This window comes from Vulpes vulpes, chromosome 11, assembly GCF_048418805.1.
Source record: "Vulpes vulpes isolate BD-2025 chromosome 11, VulVul3, whole genome shotgun sequence".
NCBI classification, from domain to species: Eukaryota; Metazoa; Chordata; class Mammalia; order Carnivora; family Canidae; genus Vulpes; species Vulpes vulpes.
The window spans coordinates 9,238,688-9,258,111 of NC_132790.1; the positions used below are offsets into that span (position 1 = coordinate 9,238,688).

Consider the following 19,424-nt stretch of genomic DNA (forward strand, 5'->3'; position numbering starts at 1 on the left):
GTTTTACACAGAGTCAGCTCTCAGTGGAATTCTCCCCCGGCCCTTGCCTTTTGTTCATTTTCTTTGCAAGCTGCTTCTCCCCTTTTCAGCTGGGCAGCCCATGTTTGAAAACATTTTATTCCTGCATTAACTTCAAAAATTCCAAACCTTTTTATTGGAAATATTGTCCATGATACAACTTTGGAGACTAAAGAAATTTTACTAAGAAATAACAGGATGTATAATCAATTCGAGTCTTCATTTAAATTGTTAACTATTTAAGTGATTTTTTTTTATCTTTTTTTTTTTTTTTTTTTAAGAGAAAGAGAGAGTAATGCACAAGCCAGGGGGAGGGGCAAAGGTAGAGGGATAACCAGGCTCCCCACTGAGCAGAGAGCCCAGCACAGGGCTCCATCCGTGGGCCCCAGGACCATGACCTGTGCCAAAGGCAGATGCTTAACCAACTGAGCCACCCAGGTGCCCCATGAGTGATCTTTGATATTAAAGTGGATGTTTTATTTTAGGATGTCGGTCAGACTAAATATTCCAAAGATGCCAATAAAATTGTATTGTGTGCCACTCATTTTGACAGTGAAGATTTTTAGACATCGTTGTTGAAGTGTAGATCAGGAATGTCTCAGAGACCATTTAACCCAGTCCTCTTATTTTATGGATAGGGAGAGTGGGCCCCTGGGGGAGAAGGGATCTGCTCAAGATCATGTAGCCTAAAAGAGAAGCCAGGAATAGGATCCAGATCTTCTGAGTCTTGGGTTTAAGTTTCCTCTCCCTTCTCCACTGCTTTCTTCTTTTCCCCTAACTTCATTTGTTGGTATGGCATGGTACTTCAGAATCCTCTGATTTGTCAGATACTAGGGTCTTACAAAACTCTAAAATTCCAAGACAGAGTCTTCATGCTTTTCCGCATCTTTGCTTGTCCATGGAGACGTTGACCCTATGACATTGGTTGGTGGGAGTTGGCTGAGAAGATCTGACAAATTGGTAGACACTGTGGGTGGACGCTGGAAATCCTTGATGAGGCTGTGGAATTCAGCTGGGAGAATGGGAGTACCCATGGCTAACATTTACTATGGAGTATCACATACTTTTTACAAAAGTATCCTCACAACAAACTTATACGTAGATGTTATTATTCCCATTTTATAAATGTTGAGTAATTTGCTCAAGATTATGGAACCAGTGAATGATAAAATTCAGAAGTTAATTTCATTTGTTTATTCAGGCAACAAATATTGAGTACCTGCTTTGTGCTGGGCATTATTCCAGGGTTCAGAGATGAGAAAAACCAGACCGTCCCCAAAGTCATAGAGCTCACTCTCTGGAAGGGAGACTGACACTAAGCAAAAGTCTTCCTAATGAGTATACATTTATAAATTTGAGACAAGCGCCCTGAGATGAGGGCCGTGTTTCTCCAAGATAGTTACATGGAGGAACCTGGTCTAGGCCAAGGGCTCAGCAGAGTTGAGGATGTAGCAGGAGTTAGCTAGGTTAAGGGGCCTGGGGTGGTGGAGACAGCCTGGGACGACGGGGGTGGCACGGTGGCCCCTGGAGGAGCTGCGCAGGACATTCGTGCACATTCACAGTCTGCTATGACTGCTTCCGGCACCTGTGCTCTGAGCTCTCTCCCCGCTCTCCTTCCATGGGAAGAGTAAGCTGGGGGATGCCAGTTAGTTCCGCATTTGCCAGTCTTTGGTTATTGTCATCAGTGCCTTTTTATAAAATCCTTGTCCGTGTGGCAGAACAAAGGATGAGTTACAGAAATCAGGTTCTTACACTTCACTGACTTAGAATTAATAACCTGCGAGTAACTGGTGTTTGTCAGCAGATGAATTAAAAATGTCACAAACTCCCAGCTAGAGAGTAGCTCACTTCTTACCTGTGTGTGCTCTAGGAGGCTTCGTAGCACCCTGGAATATGCTACGAGAGGGACTGAAGGGCTGTCTGGCCTTTTCTCTGCCTTGACCTAGGGTGGGTTTTTTTTTTTTTTTTTTTAAAGATTTTGCTTATTCATGAGAGATATGCAGAGACATTGGCAGAGGGAGAAGCAGCCTCCCTGCAGGGGCCCGATATGGGACTTGATCCCAGGACCCCGAGATCATGACCTGAGCCAAAGGCAGATGCTCAACTACTGAGCCACCCAGGTTCCCCTAGGGGTGTTCTTTTAATGACATCTATCTCTGTTTGTGACCCCCTTTGGGACATTCACTGATACTCTGTTCCCTTTTGGGACATTCTCTTAAGAAAGAGTGAATGTTCCTTTTATTACACTGTAATCCATCTTGCTTTCATTATCAGGACCCCTTTCCCTGGAATGGGGTAGAAATTCCCCTTCCCCAAAGAGCTTAGATATTGCTGGAGTGGCTTCTTACCTGCTGTTACCGCCATTCCAGACAGCCCTCAGATGGTTGCTGAAGGAAGCTGCCTCCTTGAATATTAATTAGTCCCAGCCTCCTGACCTCCTTCTGCCCTGCCAGGGCTTTGCACAAAATTGTCTTCTCTTCATTTACTTCCTCTTTTTTTTTTTTTTTTTTAAGACTGTATTTATTTATTTGAGAGAGTATGAACATGCAGGTGAGGGTAAAGGCAGAGGGAGAGGGAGAAGCAAGCAGACTCCTTGCTGAGCAGGGAGGGCACAAGGCTTGGTCCCAGGACCCCGAGATCATGACCTGAGCGGAAGGGAGATGCTTAACTGACTGAGCCACCCAGGCGCCCCACTTACTCTTTATTTATATTTGACTCTTTAATAAGATGTTTGCAAAAGGCCTCAGAAGAGTTAAATCATTTGGTAATGAAATACTATTTCATGATTCCCATTGATGGAACCACAGATCTGGCATTTTTGCCCTTTTGCCTATTTCATTTAATGGTACCATCACCTTCCCACCAACCTTGAAATCCTGAGATCTCAGAGTGGGGCTCATCCCCTCCTGTTCCCTTTCTCTGACATCTAATGGGGGTGCTAAGCCTTGCAAATTCTTAACTTGTTTCCCCCCTGTGGCTTCAACCTTAGGTTCAGCCCCAATCTGTTTTAGGCTTGTGTAATTGTAGTGGCTTCCTTCCTTCTCTTTCGCTTGCTACTGCTGTGCCTTTGGATAAGTGTCTAGTTCCTTGTGCATTAAATGGGGCTGGGAAGAATGACACACAGGATACCACATAGAGAATGCTTAGACTAGTACATAGCACACAGTTGGTGGAACACAAGTTAGCTATGAATATTCTTATTACTGGTCCCTCCACCTTTGCCAGATGCTCTATCCCCGAACACTCCTCTGATTAGGCCCCACTCTTGCTCCCCGTCTGCAGTCTCCCCATGGTCTAGTTAGCAGCAATTCCCAAAGTGAGCATGAGTTGAATTGCCAGGGTATGGAGGGAACAAATTATGATTCCTTTTATGTGTTTTTATCTCATTCTTTTAAATTTTCTACTTTGTGAGTATATTTTACAGTGTATGCTTTTCTTTTTTTTTTTTTTTAGATTTTATTTATTCATTCATGAGAGACACACACACACACAGAGAGGCAGAGGGAGAAGCAGGCTCCATGCAGGGAGCCTGACTTGGGACTCGATCCTGGTACCCCAGGATCAGGCCCTGGGCTGAAGGCAGCGCTAAACTGCTGAGCTGCCCTGTAGGGCTGCCCTACAGTGTATACTTTCAAATAAGGATATATTTATAATTTGTATATAACATCTACTTTAATAAATAGATGAATATATGTATATATAGGTGTATAATGTGTGGAGATATATATATATATATATATATATATATATATATATATATACACACATATATAGGGGGTGCGTATGTTTGTCAATTATTTATATAAAAAATATTTTACTGATGAGAGTGCAAGCCAGCAAGTTTGGACTGGTTTGGAAGGTGAGATCCAGACCCTGAGCCTGACATTTCCCTGTGGTAACCCCAGCCTGCAGTCCTGACTCGTCTTGCAGTCCCTCTTCCTCATGACCTTCGCTCTCTTCTTGTGCCTTTTGGTTTCTGTCATCGTTCATCCCCTCTTCCCACTCCTAAAACGTTTTCCCTCATCCTTGCATTTTCTTTTCCTTTCTAGAAGTTCACCTGAAATATCCCTTGTTCCATCAAACCTGCTGGGACAGTTCCATCTTGAAATCCTCCAGGTTCCTTAGGCATTCTCGGTCCGTGCTACTCACTTGGTGCCTGTTGTTTTCTGTGTTGTGTTGGGTTCTTTTGCCACCTATACTTACCATCTTGGCTCCATAGTGATTTGATGTCAATTTGCACATGGACGTGCCTTGAAATAATATTTAATTTGCTGACTTTATTTTGTACCGTTGGTCCTTTTTCTCACTTATCTGAAGATACCTACCTACAGTTTTTAGATGACATTAATGTATGTATCTTTTATCACTGTAATATGTAATTCTTGACTATGGAAAAAAATTCATTTGTTACATTCATGCCCTGAATCTCCTTGGATTTGACAGCAGGCTTCTGCTGGAGACGTATTTTTGTCTACAGTGCATGAGTGAACATTTTTTGTATGCGGAGTCATTGTTTTCTTTTTACTTCAGGTGACCTAAAATCATCATCCTTGTGTTAAATGCCTTTATTTCAGCACTTATCGTCCTGTGTTTTTTAAGGCTTCCTGGGAAGTGAGCTGGTACACAGACCATACCTGTTTGATCTGGACTTTCCCCTTCCTCAAACACTGTAAAAATTGAGAGTAGCTGGGCAGTCATTGAAGCTACCAGTGGTCTTGGAGTCAGAAAACGAAGGTTTTAATCTTGATTCTACCATCTACTGGTTGTTGGGTTTTGACCAAGTCCTCTAACTTCATCTGTGAAATAAGTGTAGTAATCTATACTATGTGGAATTAGTTTGAGGATTAACTGAGATAGTGGCTCTGAATATGCTGGACACCTAGGAAGTGGTAGAGAAGTATTTAAAAGAAGAGGAAAAGTAAGAATCTCCTTTGTCTTCTATGAGCCTTCTGATGCAGGGTATATTTGGGGGACAAACAGACAGCTTCGGAGAATGCACCTACCTGATTGAGCTTCGGAGAGTGCACCTACCTGATTGAGCAGCTTTGGAGAGTGCACCTACCTGATTTAGGCTGGGGAATGAAGGCTGGACATCTAGTCAGCCTGGTTTTTGGGCTTGTCTCTAATAGAATATCTGTGGCCTCCTCAGGGAACATGAGAATTAATTAGTTAATCTTTGTAAAGTGCTTTGAAGGTGAAAAGTGCTATGTAAGTAGAATGGCTAAATTGCTATTGGAGATGGAATCATGGTGGCACCATATCCTGGCAGTCTTGCCTGCCTTGGACATCAATAATCAATAGGAGAGAAGATTCTAAGATGTTTTACTTTATAAGAAAGGATTCATTGTGGGATTTATGTTAACAGTTCTTTGATAGTCTTGGAGATAGCCACTTGCCAGTTCTTTCCAGCGGAAGGATGCTAGGGTTGGTTAAGAAGTGACAGTCTCATCCTCCACCTGCTTGGGACTCTCCCTTCTAAGGCAGTCTGGTTATAAATCCTACCCAGCTCAAGTAAAAGGATAGTTTGCCAGTTTTGGATGCTTTGTGGGCCTTGGGCACATGGGCTTTTTTGTGGGCCTACAGAAGTGAGAGAAGAGTGTTGAGTGTTGGTTATCCATTGACACAGACCCTGTGTGAATAACCAATACAGGATGGTACCATGAGCTCATAGATGGAGATGTGGCTTAGCTTTGTGATCCTGGGCTGGTCACTTCTCTGAACCTTCTCTCCCATTAAATGGGAACATAGTAGTTGATGAGTACAGTAATAAAGGTGGCCAACAGGAGGGTGGGAGTTTCCACCCTTTCTGTGAGGGATTGAGGGGTTAAGAAAGGTTTCATAGAACTGGTGGTACATGAGCTGGACTCTATAGGTGGAGTCGTAGTTTATCAAATGAATAATGTAAGCAAAAGGCATCCGTGGCAGAAGGAACGAAACATGTGAGGCCATGACATAGCACATCTGAGTGGACCCACTTTCAGTTCCTGTCGTATACCTGATACCCCACGGGCTGCACACACCTTGTTCCCTCTTTGAGGAAGCTCAAAACTTCTTGTGAACTTCTTGGTATCTAAGTCGTGTCCATGAGTAAATTGATCCTGAGAACTATATCCCTTCAATATTCTGACATTTCCCCCATGAGTCTGTGGTTGTGCTGTAGCTGACACTATAAACCATATGTTGATGGGGGGCCAGATGAAGCTTTGATACTAAACACAGTAGTATCATAGTAGTAGATTTGTCTAGAATTTAATATGCATTGCTTGGTGTTTTGTCTCTTAAGCAGAGTTTTTCTTTGTTAAAATAAACATGAATAAAGAATTTATACAGCGCACATGGTTATGCATATTTATTGCAGAGAATCTGTTAATAATCTATGTCTCATCGGATTTTGCATTTCTGTTGAAATAACAAATGTGGCACTTGGTACAACTGAACGAGTTTGGTGAATTTTTTCTTATCTGGGAGAAGAAAGGCATTTCTCTTTTTCCAAATTCCATTTTCTTCAATCATCTTCTGCACTGGCCAGCTTCCCAGGTGGTGCATCTGGGGGACTGAGGCTTTCCTGGCTGTAAACGATTTTGTCTTTTTTCCCTTCTCTCACTCCCTTCCTTCTACTACACATAGACATTGGCCTTGGGACTATGAGAATTGCTCCTTTGGGTAAGAGCATAGGCTCTGAAGGTCATCTTATGGAGAGAATACACATGAAACTGGCTAAGCGTAAGGTGCTAAGAAACTGTGACGGGGGCAAGGCAGGGGGAGCCTAGGGGACTTCAAGGTGGCTGATGGCCTGAATATAGACACCTGGGCAAAGCTCAGGAAGTGGTAAGGAGGGGATCCCTGGGTGGCTCAGCGGTTTAGCGCCTGCCTTCGGCCCAGGGCGTGATCCTGGAGTCTTGGGATCGAGTCCCATGTCGAGCTCCCTGCATGGAGCCTGCTTCTCCCTCTGCCTGTGTCTCTGCCTCTCTCTCTCCATGTCTCTCATGAATAAATAAATAAAATCTGTAAAAAAAAAAAAAAAAGTGGTGAGGAGGCCATAAAGTGTGGTCAGAGAGTTCCCTGTAGCCCTGTCCCCGTGTGTTAAGATGCAGACATGCAGGCTTTAAAATCTGCCTCCGTGGGGCACCTGGGTGGCTCAGTCGGTTAACCATCTGCCTTTGGCTCAGGTCATGATCCTGGGGTCCTGGGATGGAGCCCAGCATCAGGCTCCCTGTTCAATGTAGAGTCTGTTTTGCTCTCTCCCTCTACCCCTCCCCCTGCTCATGCTCTCTCTCTCTCTCTCTAAATAAATAAATAAAATCTTAAAAAAAAAAAAAAAAAAGAATTTGCCTCTGCTGGAATCCAGCTCTGGTGCTCACTGCTTGTTTGATCTTGTCATGCCATTTTATCCCTCCAAACATCAGTCCCCTCATTTGTGGAGTGTGGCTAGCTGTGCTCTCCCTACAGGAAGATAGGATGGCTCCTGGTACATGGTAGTTAGTACTAAAATAAGCGTTCATGCTTCCTCTTCTCATTCATTGCCTGCGCATGAGAGCATAGCTGTGCAACATAGTCTTAATTCAACTAATGTTTGTTTTTAGAAACTGGAAAGGTGTTTACCTGGGGCCGAGCGGACTATGGTCAACTAGGGCGGCAGTTGGAGTCTCATGAAGACTGGAAAGCACGAAATCAGGATTCATCCTTCCCCTGCTCAGGACCTCAGAAGAGCATGCCTTCCTCTCTGTGTTGCTTAACAGGAGCAGCTGAGGTAGGAAGTGACTTTCCATAGAAGTGATGCATCTCTTTGTCTCGCTTTGCATTGAAGCGTTTATTGAGGGCCTACTGGGTGCTTCTAGTGAGGGCGTCATGGTAGGATCCACGTTGGACCCTGAAGGGGTCCTTGCCTCAAGTTGCTTAGGTTTCAGTATGGTAGAAAAGGGAGGTACCTGGATAACTATACTGCAAGGCAGACTGTGTGTAACTCCTTTAGAGACATTCCCAGTACTCCAGGTCTGCTTCAAAGAGTGAGAAATGCATTCAGGCTCTGGGGATCGGGTTAGGCCAGAGTCATGGAGGACATGGCGTTGAGCTGTGCCTTGGAGGATGGGTCAGACTCAAGCAAGCAGCTATAAGAGGGAAGAGGACTTTCAGGTAGGCACAACAACAGAGTCACAGGGGCAGGGAAATGAAGAAGCTGTTTGGGGGATCGTTGGTGGTTCAGTTTGGCTAGAGCATGAGGAGTCTGCAGGGGCGAATGTGAGGTATTATCAGAAAGATGGGTTAGAACCTGATCAAGGGGGCCTTTATCCTGAGCTAAGTATTCGGCACTTCTGTTTATATTTCCCAGGGTAGAAAATACTGTAGTTCAGTTCCTTATTCGAGCCCCTTTAATTCCCTGAAATGTCTTGAATTTCTACATTTAAAGCAGGAGTCTTAATTTCTCCAGGGTGTGTATTTCTGTTACTAAATTTTACTTTACTGCTGTCCTTAAAAAAAGAAAAGGCTAGGTTTTTGAGAAGAATGAGGATGGCCACGTAGGAAATGTGCCTCTGAACCCAAGTTGGCTTAATGAAGGAATTCAGTTTTCATTCAGAGTCTGTCAAAAAAAATTAATAAGCTAGCGAGACTTCTGTAATTAGCATCAGACTAATTACAACCCTCTTCATACCTAGAGGGCTTCCCTTCCCCCGGGGCCTGCCTGGCCTCCTCCTTCCGGCTATGTAGGACGCTTCTCAATTTCTGCTGCACATCCCAGACCTGCTCCTCCTGGGCCTTTCCTTAGTGCTGAGGTTAAGTCTGTCTTTCTCACTCTCTTTTTTTAATCAAAATGGCACTCATTAAACAAAACCACAAAGGCAATTTAGAGATGGTAATAATAATAATAATGATACCATCCCTAATCTTAATCACCCTAACAAGTGCATCCCTTTTTGTATACACACATGTACATACTTTACAAAGTTACAGTGATAGCATTTACTTTTCATTTATTTAGTCTTCATGTATTTAGTCTTCATGTATTTTATCACCAATGCTTTGCTTTATTTCTTCCTAATCTCTAAGGTCATTTAAAATGGAGTATATAGGATCCCTGGGTGGCTCAGCAGTTTAGTTGCCTGCCTTTGGCCCAGGGCGCGATCCTGGAGTTCCGGGATCGAGTCCCACGTCGGGCTCCCGGCATGGAGCCTGCTTCTCCCTCCTCCTGTGTCTCTGCCTCTCTCTCTCTCTCTCTCTCTCTCTCTCTCTATGTCTATCATAAATAAATAAAATAAATAAATCTTTAAAAAAAAATAAAATGGACTATATAACATATATGAGTCCAAGGTTCTGGGATTTTCCAAACCATTCTTTGATTGTTGGACATTTATATCATTTCCTCTTTTTTGTCAGTATGGTGGACTCTGCAGTGAACACCCTTTTGAACTGTTTCTTTAAGAAACAGTCTGGGGGATAAAATTGTAGGGGCAAAGGCTGTGAACATCTTTATGACTTTTGCTGTGTTTCTCAAGGTTCTGTTTGAAAGAAGTTGACTCCCCCAGCAGTGAATGAGGGAATGCACTATTTTAGCTGGTATTGTCTGCTTTGCCAGTGCAGGTGCTGAGAGTTTGGTACCGAGTGCTTTAGACCCTTTACTTTTCTTTGTCTTTCTCAGAACATTGAGAACATTGTCTTTCTCAGACTTTGTGGTCTGGAAGCATAGCAGAGGCCCAGAGGCTTCATGGATCTCTCTGAGTCTCTGGTTTCATTGGCAAGACGAGGATCCTACTGCCTCCCACAAAAGGTCATCAATGAGGATTACACACAGGGTTCTTGGCATGGGGCAGGCACTCAGGAACTGTTGGGTCCTTTCTCTTCTTTGCCTTTTAATATCCTGTGGTGGCCGTCGTGTGTAGCACTGTGACAGATGAGGCCAATCACACATATAGCCTAAGTTGCTGACAGTAATGTGACTTTTGTTTAGCTTCTAAGAAGGGCAATCTGGGGAGTTGGCTTGAGCTCTGAGCCTCGGGCAGCTTCATTTTATGGTCTCTCCATCTCTGCTCTCCAGTCTCTGGGGTGCTGGTATGTATACTTGCCAGTCTCACTGCAGGTTCAGACCCCAGGCTATCTCCGTTCGGTACATTTGGTCTGGGAATTATCCCTGCTGTCAATGTCCAGATCTGACCTATCAGGCATCTATTTGCCTGAGGCCCGGAGCTGGGCTAGTGGGCAGCTCTAAGCTGCTAGGAGTGAATGCACCTTGGGAAAGATAAAAACCATACCAAACTAGGTGTTGCCCTGAGCGGGGCTTGGCCAGGGACATCCAGGGACACCTGTGGAGGCAGGAGTAGCCTAGAAGTAAGCTAATGATTGCTGACCTTCAAGGAAGTGAGTGTGGCCTGTAGCTAAGCAGTTGCCTTCTTCTCTGTCCAAAGGATAAACGGAGTGCGGAGCAAGGTGTCTGGGCTGGGATCCAGAGTGACAGCCACATGGGAGGGGAAAGCACAGGTGGTACAACCATTCCTTTTTGTGAACAAAACAAAGCAGATTAACACAATGTTACTTGGTGGTTATTGTGGGCCAGGCAGCATACTGAAAACTTTACGTGTATTATTTCATCTTCCCAATAAAACTGGTACAAGTGTCATAATCGCTGCTTTATGAATAAGGAGACTCAGGCTCAGGATGGGTAAGTCACAGGCCCCAGATCACACAGAAGGGAAACACTGGGACTGGGACTTGACCTTGAAGTATTTGAAGCTCACATGCTTTCTGTGTAGATAAAGTTGCATCTGTCCTTTTGCATATGTATCCTCACCTGGATAAAAGTTCTGGGAGTCTGGAAGGCAGAGTCTCTGATTCCCAGAGAGTCTCAATTCTACCTTCTGAGCCGTGTCTCATCTCTAGCCTGAGAAAGACCTTGAGACTGTAGACCCGGCAGGCCTTTTTTTCGTGTTCTTATGGTGGTGAAGACTATGTGTTTCTTGCTCTATCAACTTGGCCTTAGATACTCGGCTCACCTAGTCACTTGGAAAATTCCAGGTATAGCAGAGTCATCAGGACTAACCCGCCCCATGTACGCATCAGGGCAGAGTGTGTGTGAACCACAGCAGCTTCCCTGGCCCTGGCTGGTGCTGCCACCTGCACATTTCCCATGGAACCTTGGCTCTAAACTCTGCTTAAAGGTGGAAGCCTGTGTTTCACAGTTGGGCAGAAGTGCTTGTGCTCACTTAGTGGGTCCACTGGGGCTCCCCAGGATTCAGTAGCAGCTAGAGCTGGGCATCCAGTGTGTTCCTGGAATGATCGGAAGACCTGCTTGACCAAGGGCGAACAGCCTCTGAGGGGACAAGGTCCGGACTGGGGGTCAGAAGACCTGGCTTCTAGCTTTGCTTCTCCTGGGATTAAGTGAATTTGGGCAAGCCCCCTTTCCTCCTATACCCTCAGTTCTCCCATATGTGGGTAGGGGATGTTAGACCAGATGATTCCTGAGGTTTCTTACAGATCTAAGAGTCCTTTCCATATCTGATTTGTATTTTATGGAAATGATCACTACTTAAATTCATAATGACTCCTGCCCCTGGAGTCCCTCGGGGTCATAGCCAGTATCACTTGACCCCTAGCTGCTGGTTCAACCGTGGCAGACCTGGGCGTTTTAACTAATCCAGAGGTTCTAGGCTATAGTACCACTTGAGCCTTGCTCTGCCTCTTTGCCTTGGCTCTGTTCTCTGCCCTTGTTCCTTGTCCCCAGGGCCTCCTGTTCCAGTTTAGGTCACTGGGATTTAGTATGATGCTGCTGTCTGGTCCCCCCAGGACTTGCAGTTCAGCTTTGATTCCTGTCCCTGTGGCTGTGACCTTATTGCCAGGGGCAGGCGGACTCTGTGACACTACTTTCTGGGTTCCCCACCTGCCACCCCCTCTGTGGACTTTGTGTGTGCTGTCCCACCTTTCCTGCTTTCCTGAGTTTACCTCCTCCTTGGCTTTGGGATCTTGCCTATTTCATAGTCAACCCAGTAAACATTGGTTGACACCTGCCACATACCTGCATTGACCACATGGTGGTGGTGGGTGGGGAGGTGGATTCAGAGATAAAGAATTCATGTCTGTGCCCTCAAAGAACTTCAGGTTTGTAAGTAAATCCTTACTGTACAGAGTAGATGTGCTATTAGAGGTGTGTACGGAAGGCCCGGGGAAGTGGGAAGATGGGGATGATTTATGCTGAAGACACCAATGAACAGAAATGTTGTTTGAACTGGGTTCTTAGAAATGAGGAGGAGTTTGGCAAAGGGAGAAGGACATTCCAGGCAGAAGGGACAACATGAACTGAAGCCATGAGTCTAGATCTGTTCCACCTCCTGGGCTGGTCAGAATGCCTGCCCATTCCAGTGGGCCAGCGTCACTTTGAGGTCTAGCTGCCTGTCTAGCCTGTCCCGCCACTGCCATCCATCCTTCTGATAGGGTTACTGTCTGAAGGAAAATAACTTCCACGTACCTTATCTCATTTGCTCCCAGCGTGATGCTGTGAAATAGGCCAGACTTGGAGTGATTATCCTCCTCTCACAGTTGAGGAAACTGAGGCCCAGAGAGTCTAGCTGGGAATTAGGAGAAGGCCCGAGACAAACAAGCCTGATTCCCAGCGTTTCTGAGGGCCTCGCTGTGGGCTCAGTCTGCAGCCAGGGTCCTGAGTCATGTTCCTGGTTTAAATTCTGCCCACGTTTGGTTGAGGAGCCCCAAATCCCAGTCAGGGAGCTCAGTGCACATGTGCACACGTGTGCACACACACACGTAGTGCTTGGAGCAGGAGAGGCATCGTGGAAATAAACAGGAGTTGAACCAAGGACTGGGTACTCGTCAGGCCCGAGTGCTGTCAGCCCTGACTTTGCCGCAGGACCGGAACTGTCTGGTGGAGGGCCTACCTGTGCGCTGGGTCTGGCTGAGATCTGTCAGAACGAGTGGGCAAGAGGCTATTTTTAGTCTGCAGAGTCACTCACTCGGCTGTGCCAGCTGAGGCTTGAGCTAGTCCCCTGTGCTTTCCACACGGTTAGTTCAGAAGGAGAAATACCACTCGAATGCTGTGTAAAACCCATTAACAGACCTGGAAGTTTCCAGGGCGTCTTTGTCCTGCAGCTCCCTCGGAAGGCTGCCCTTCCTGGGCGACCTTCCTCCTTTCCTATATTTAATGCATTTCTAATTTTAAGTTTGTGTCAAGACTGTGGGACTTCGGTGCCCTAAATAACACAGAAATCTACCACCAGCAATCAGCTGAGTCCAGAGGGCTCTGACAGGATTGAGCACAGCCTGAAAAAGCCTCCCAAGTAGCTCTCTGGCAGGTAACCTCCAGCGTCACTGCCGTTGTGAGAGGAGCACGAGGTCCCAGAGAGCGTGCAGCCCCCGCAGCCCGAACCTTCCAGGCGCAGCAGGTTTCAGAGGCCTCCCCAAATAGGGCAACAGTGTCCCCCCAAAGACTGTTTCGTTGGGAGGCTGGAACGGCTAGCACGGCTGCGCTGCTGCTGCTGACCTGACGGGAGGAGTAATCACACCAGGCAAATGTCAAAGCCGTGGACTGGGTTTGTCCATGTGAACGCTCAGAAGACAGAGGGAGTCACCAGACAGGGCTGTTTTGTTTGAAAGGGATGGTAAAGGGTATGACACAGCAAGCACTTCTTTATCTTGTTTATTTATATTTATCGTCTCTTCTCACTAAAATACCGGGTCCAGGAGGGCAGGGGCCTTGTCTGTCTCATTCAAAACCACGTTCCTAGGATCTAGAAAAGCTCCTAGTACCTCCTGGTTGCTCAGTGGATGTTTGCTGACTGAATAAATTAAGATAGAATGAAAGAAATGGTTTCCAAGGTGCGTGACCCTCTTCAGGCCCACGGGGCTCCTCCGTACTGTCTGCGCTTCTCGGTCCTGGCCAGTCCAGGAATCTGCAGGTGTGAACGTTTGCATGTTTATAGGCATTTGGGCATCACATGTCCTGCAGAGCAATATGCTCGACAACCTGGAAGTTTCTTACAGAACCTGTTGATGAGGCTTATAGTCCTTAGGGCTTCAGGACTTAACAAGTGCTGCCATGTATGTGCATCTTCAGTTTTCCTCTTTTTATTGAGCAGATGCTTGTGTCTGCCTGTCTGTCCGGGCACTGCATGAGGCGAATGGGGGGAGCAGAGAAGGGTGGAACAATTCATGTCTTAGGAGCTTGTGGCAGGGCTAAGATCAGTTCGTGACAGGACAAGCTAAATGTGGCAAAGCTGTGAGAGAGAGTCTGACAATGATCCCATCCCTACCCATGTCCTTGGGGACCTTTTCTTTCTTTCTTGCATTTTCAGCCCCTCTGGTTCTGTTGGATCCTGCAGGGTTGGGGTGGGGGGTGGTTGGGGTGGGAGGTGGTGACTGGAAAGGCTTCCTAAATTGGAAGCTTTGACATTAAATTATTTCTCAAGGGAGCTAATGCAAAATAACAGGGGAATCTTGGCAAGAACTTGCATTAGGAGGAAAGCAGAGGAAGAGCAGCCAGATAGAGACTGTGTATTGACAGGAGAGGGAGAAAGCAAACCAGGAACTGCAGTGTTCTCAGAAGCTAAGGAAATTTCAACAAGGAGGTCAGGGAGGTCAGAGGCTGAGAAAAGACAGCTGGGAGGTTGTGGTGACACCTCTGAGAGGCTCAAGCTGGGACGTAGGGAATGAGGGGATGGTGAGAAATGCAGGCTGCAGGTGTGAACAACCCTGCCAGAGATTCAGTGGCCAAAGGAGGATGAGAACAAGTTCAGGAATTGGGAGGAGGAGAGTTTGGTTCGAATTAGTTTTGTGAGCTTGTGGAAACTGGAGTATGCGAGAAGGCCAAAGGACAGAATGAGGGAAAGAGAGAGAGAACGAGCTGTGAGCAAAAATGCAGGAGGCAGGGGGCATAGCTGGAGCAAGGCACCCAGGGAGATGAGAGAGGCTTGGAATCTCTGTGCAGGGGTGCGTTCTAACAAGATGCAAGGACACTTTCTGGTAGCACAGGAGTGAAGAAAAAAGGGGACATGTGAAGATGGAATTTTTGAGGTGGAGAAGTGCTTTCATTGACGTGTATATACCTTTTGTCATCGTGGTATGTCTTAGTTTTCTTTATTTATTCGATAAGTATTTATTGCAAGCCATGCATAGCACAAGGTGCCAGGAATTTAGAGCAAAGACAAAGTTGCTGCCCAATAGCTGTCAGGTGGTATTTATTAGTGCTACAGTAATTATTAATATGTCCATCTCTAAATCAAACATTGAGTTCTTTGAGCACAGACACCATCTTATTTATCTATGTGTAATGAGGGCCCAGCTTGGTTCAGAGCAAAGGATTGGTGCAAGTGTGCCAACAAAGGGTGGGAGGTCCTGATAGGTGGCTTCATTCGTCCTGGTTAGATTGAAAGCCAGATTATCTGTTGGCATGATGAGGTTAATGTGGGAGACCTCCGGGCAGGGATGATTTGGCTTTACTCTGTAGTGAGTCCATCCAGCAAAGTCTGGCAACTGCCTGGAAATGGCAGAAGAAAGACACTATTATTGGTTCTGACCCATGAATGGTGGGCAGGGCAGTTGTTGCTACCCTCATTCTAGGGGCAAGGGAGCAGAAGTTCAGAGAGAAAGCTGTCACAGGTTTCAGGTTATGCAGCACCCGGTTACACAGTGCAGGGACTGGAACTCGGCTCTCAAGCCCTTGTTCTTCTCATTGCCAGCCCTGGACAACAACAGCTTCCTCTTGGGACAGTTATGACTCGGTGTGGCCCTGGGCTCTGGCTCTGACTCTGGGCCTCTTAGTTGGGTCTGATGGAGAGCTGGTGGCCCTCTCTAAACTTGCAGTCTGGGTCTTGTTTTCTGAGAACAGCAGGAAGAAGAGGGTAGCCTCAGCCAGGACTGGGACAGTGTAGTTAACTCACGATTGTGGTAGACCATACTGCTGGCCGGAGTGGGAGGTCTGATGGGCAATCTTGAATGTGGAGTGAGACCTGGCTTGGAATTTCTGCTCTATTACCCACCATCCATGTGACGTTGGGTCAGACATCTCCGAAGTGGGAGTAATAATATCTGCTTTATCTTGCCCACAGGATTATTGAAATATGCAAATGAGATAGATAAGGGTTTTTGTAAACTCAAAGGTGCTGTGCAAATGTTATTGGGTTCATAGCATATGAGGTTCTCTGTGCTTCAAATACCAGTTTTGTTCTAAGTTTGGGTCAGAGCTGCTCTTCTGTCCTAATCACTTTGAGATCTTAGAAGCTACATGGAACTGTCCTGGATCTTGTGATAAACACTTCTTAGAACCAGTGAATGTAGCAGAGGCCAGATGCTTGGTAATCCACGGCCAGCCCCCATGTAGTGCCACAGAGCGTGGATTCCTGTCGAGGTTAGCCATCAGTGTTGACAGCAAGGATGCTTCTTGCTTGCTTTCTCCCAGCTGCAGAGGAAATTCATCAGCACCGATTTAAAGTCCCAGTGACCTCATGTGTCACCACCGTGCTCTGTAGCATTACAACTGCCCCAGGCTGCACCAGGGTCACCCTGGAGCTGACCAGCTGTCTTTTGTTGCATTTGACCTTGAAAACTGGGCTGTCCCAGGGTGAAAGTAAACCATGCAGAGGTTTAGAGTGAAAACAGAAGCCAGTGAAGGTTTCAAGGAGGCTGCGGTGGTTTTTCGAGAGAAGTGCGAGCTCTGTGAAGGCTGGTTGGCCAGGAGACTAAAACTGCCTCTGTCTCTGCCACTGTGCCTCTAGCTTGGACCCCCATTATCTGTCACCCAGTTTCAGTGGCAGTCTCTCGAGTGAGAACCCCTTGTCTCTAGTTTGACCTCATCCCAGCTGCTCCCACCCAGCTGCCAAAATGATATGCTAAAATATAAGTCTGATTTTGTTATGCCCTTACTTTTTTGTTAAGACTCCTAAAAAATATAGAAAAAAAATTTATTCCACAATACACATTTATTGGAAACCTACTATACAGAACAAACTTAGCCAAACCTTTAGGATATAGAGGACGATAAGACCTAGCCTCTGTCCTCGAAGGGAAGGAGAAGCACAGTCTATAACCACATATAAGCACAGCCAGGGTGCAAAGAATAGAGCATAAGGTCTGGGGTTGCCATCAGCCTTGTTCACCACTGAATCTCCATCACCTTGATTGGTGGCTAGCACATGGTGCTCAGCAGATAATTGTTACAGGGATGGATGTGTGCCCTTCCTTTTCAATGGCTTCCCATCTAGGATGAAGTCCAGAATCTCCAGTTTGACATAAGCTCTTCTTGATCCTGCCCCCATCAGAATATCCAGCCTCACCTTCTAGTAGTCTCTCCCTTGCATTCTGCATGTCATCTGTGCCGAACCAACAAAACTATCATATGTTTGAGGTGTTTGAGTCTTTGTGCATGCTGGTTCTTCTGCTTCCCTCTGCCCTTGGCAGCTTGGGCAATTGCTATTCATCCCCAAGTAGATAACAAGGATGATGTCTTACATTCATCTCAGTATTCCTGCCATCCAGCCTGACAAACCTGATTCTTTTTTCTTTCTAGACTTTTTCTTTGCTTAGTGTCATTACCCACTTTCCTTGGCTCTGTTGAGTTGCAGTCCCTGAGGCTCTTTTTCACCTTCCCTCTACCTAGCTTGTCTCTGATCCCTCTTGAGGTTCCAGATCTGGAGTTTGTTGGGTGCTGGCTAATAACCTTGGCCTTCCTTTTGTCTTTCTTTAACATCTTCTCTCTCTCTCCCACACTGGCACTGCCCAGGTAGGTGGATCTTTGTGCCAGTTCCACTTATACACAAACTCTACCCTGAGCAGGGCATGGATTTTGCCAGTCTCATTACCCAGGGACTGCACTCTGTGTCCTGGACCCTGGTCACTGTCTGGGACCTTGTTCTGAATGGCTGATTCCTCAGCAAAATGCCATCTGCTCGATTCTGAGGGTTGCCACTTCTTGGAGTTTCCTGCTTGGAGGCCCAAGTCAGCTTCCTGTCTTCCAGGCCCCTTTGGGTACTTTATATTAGGTGGCTGTTTTAGGAGCCAGCCCTGTAGTCATTCCTCTTTCCAAAGGTTAATTCCATCAAGTTTCAGCCTCTTCTTGGCCTGTAATGTCTTGAGTCCCTGAGGCCTTGCCTGCTAGGCACCTCTTTTTTTTTTTTTTTTTTTTTGGCACCTCTTAAGGTAGATAAAGAGAAAACACTGCCTTTGTCACTTCCAAAGAAGCCGAACTAGGCCATTCTGTTGGGACGTGGCCCTCAGAACCCCAGGACCCCCAATGGTGGAGGAACTACTGAATTATGACAAGAAGAGGGAAGTTAGTTTTTGTGTGATTACATAACTCCCTTTTGTGATGCAGCAGCTCTTGGTGGGGGCACTGTCAGCGGTGGTGGGGATCTCCTGCACCTTCAAATGCGTGTTTGGAAGGGAGCTCTTTTCCCTAAATGCGTGGTACCATGCAGCACTGGGGGAGACTGGCTGTAGGTAGCAGAAATAGAAGAAATCAGAGATGTCTTTGCAAAAAGAGCAGCTGCTATGAAAATCAATTGTGAAGCTTTGGCTTTTCAAAGAGGCCAGAAGTGTAAGGGGCAAGGGAAGCAGGAGGCAGAGTGGGGGCCCACTCACAGGCTCTGGGAGGCTGCTTGTAGCTCCCGTGAGGACCTTGCCATGCGCCACTTCAGGAGATACAGCTGGCTGGGGATGGTTGCTCACGGCTGCTGAACAAAATGTAGGTCGTTGTAGCCAGCACCCCCAGGATTGTGTGAGGGAAGTTCCTCACTCCAAAAAGGTAATTTAGTCATTCTTGAGGATCTTCTTTGCGGTTTTATTTCCACGTGGTTCCTTTTGAGTGAGATTTTTTTTCTTTATTAATAGCCTGGAGCATGCATATCATTTGAAGATAGAGTATGTATCAAAGAACAACAAACAGAAGAGGGACTTGGAAGAATCAAGAGACTTAATGTTGTGGTTTCATTCTTGGCCAATCCGCTTTACTTCTCTGAGCTTCAGATTTTACATCTGTATAATAATACTTAGTTGGCCTACCTTTCCAAGCTGATGCCAAAATGACGTTGTGAATATGAAAGCATTGTGTAAACTATGAAGCAATAAATATAAGTATGTGAGTAGATTTCTTTGTCATATCCATCTCCTCTGTGTTTTCAGGAAACTTCAATTTCTTATTGCTCTTTGGAAATTGTTAACTATTATCATAGAGTTGGAATTTTTTAAAGATTTTATTTATTTATTTGAGAGAGGGAGAGAGTGCACACAGAGGGAGAAGTAGACTCCCCACTGAGCAGAGACCAACCCCCTCCCCCGATATGGGGCTTGATCCCGGGATTCTGGGATCATGACCTGAGCCGAAGGCAGATGCTTAACCGACTGAGCCTCTTCATAGAGCTGGAATTTGGTGTGTATCATTTCCATGATTCTTGTGTTCCTTAATTTAATCCATCAGTATG

At 46.0% G+C, this 19,424-nt stretch overlaps 1 protein-coding gene across 1 annotated transcript in view; it reads left to right on the plus strand.

The window, feature by feature from the left end:
* The window catches only part of SERGEF (secretion regulating guanine nucleotide exchange factor), a 218,494-nt gene that overhangs the window by 41,739 nt on the left and 157,331 nt on the right, over positions 1–19,424 (plus strand). Inside the window, 1 exon segment of the mRNA XM_072725469.1 lies at positions 7,602–7,768. Coding sequence (XP_072581570.1) covers positions 7,602–7,768 — 167 coding nt within the window.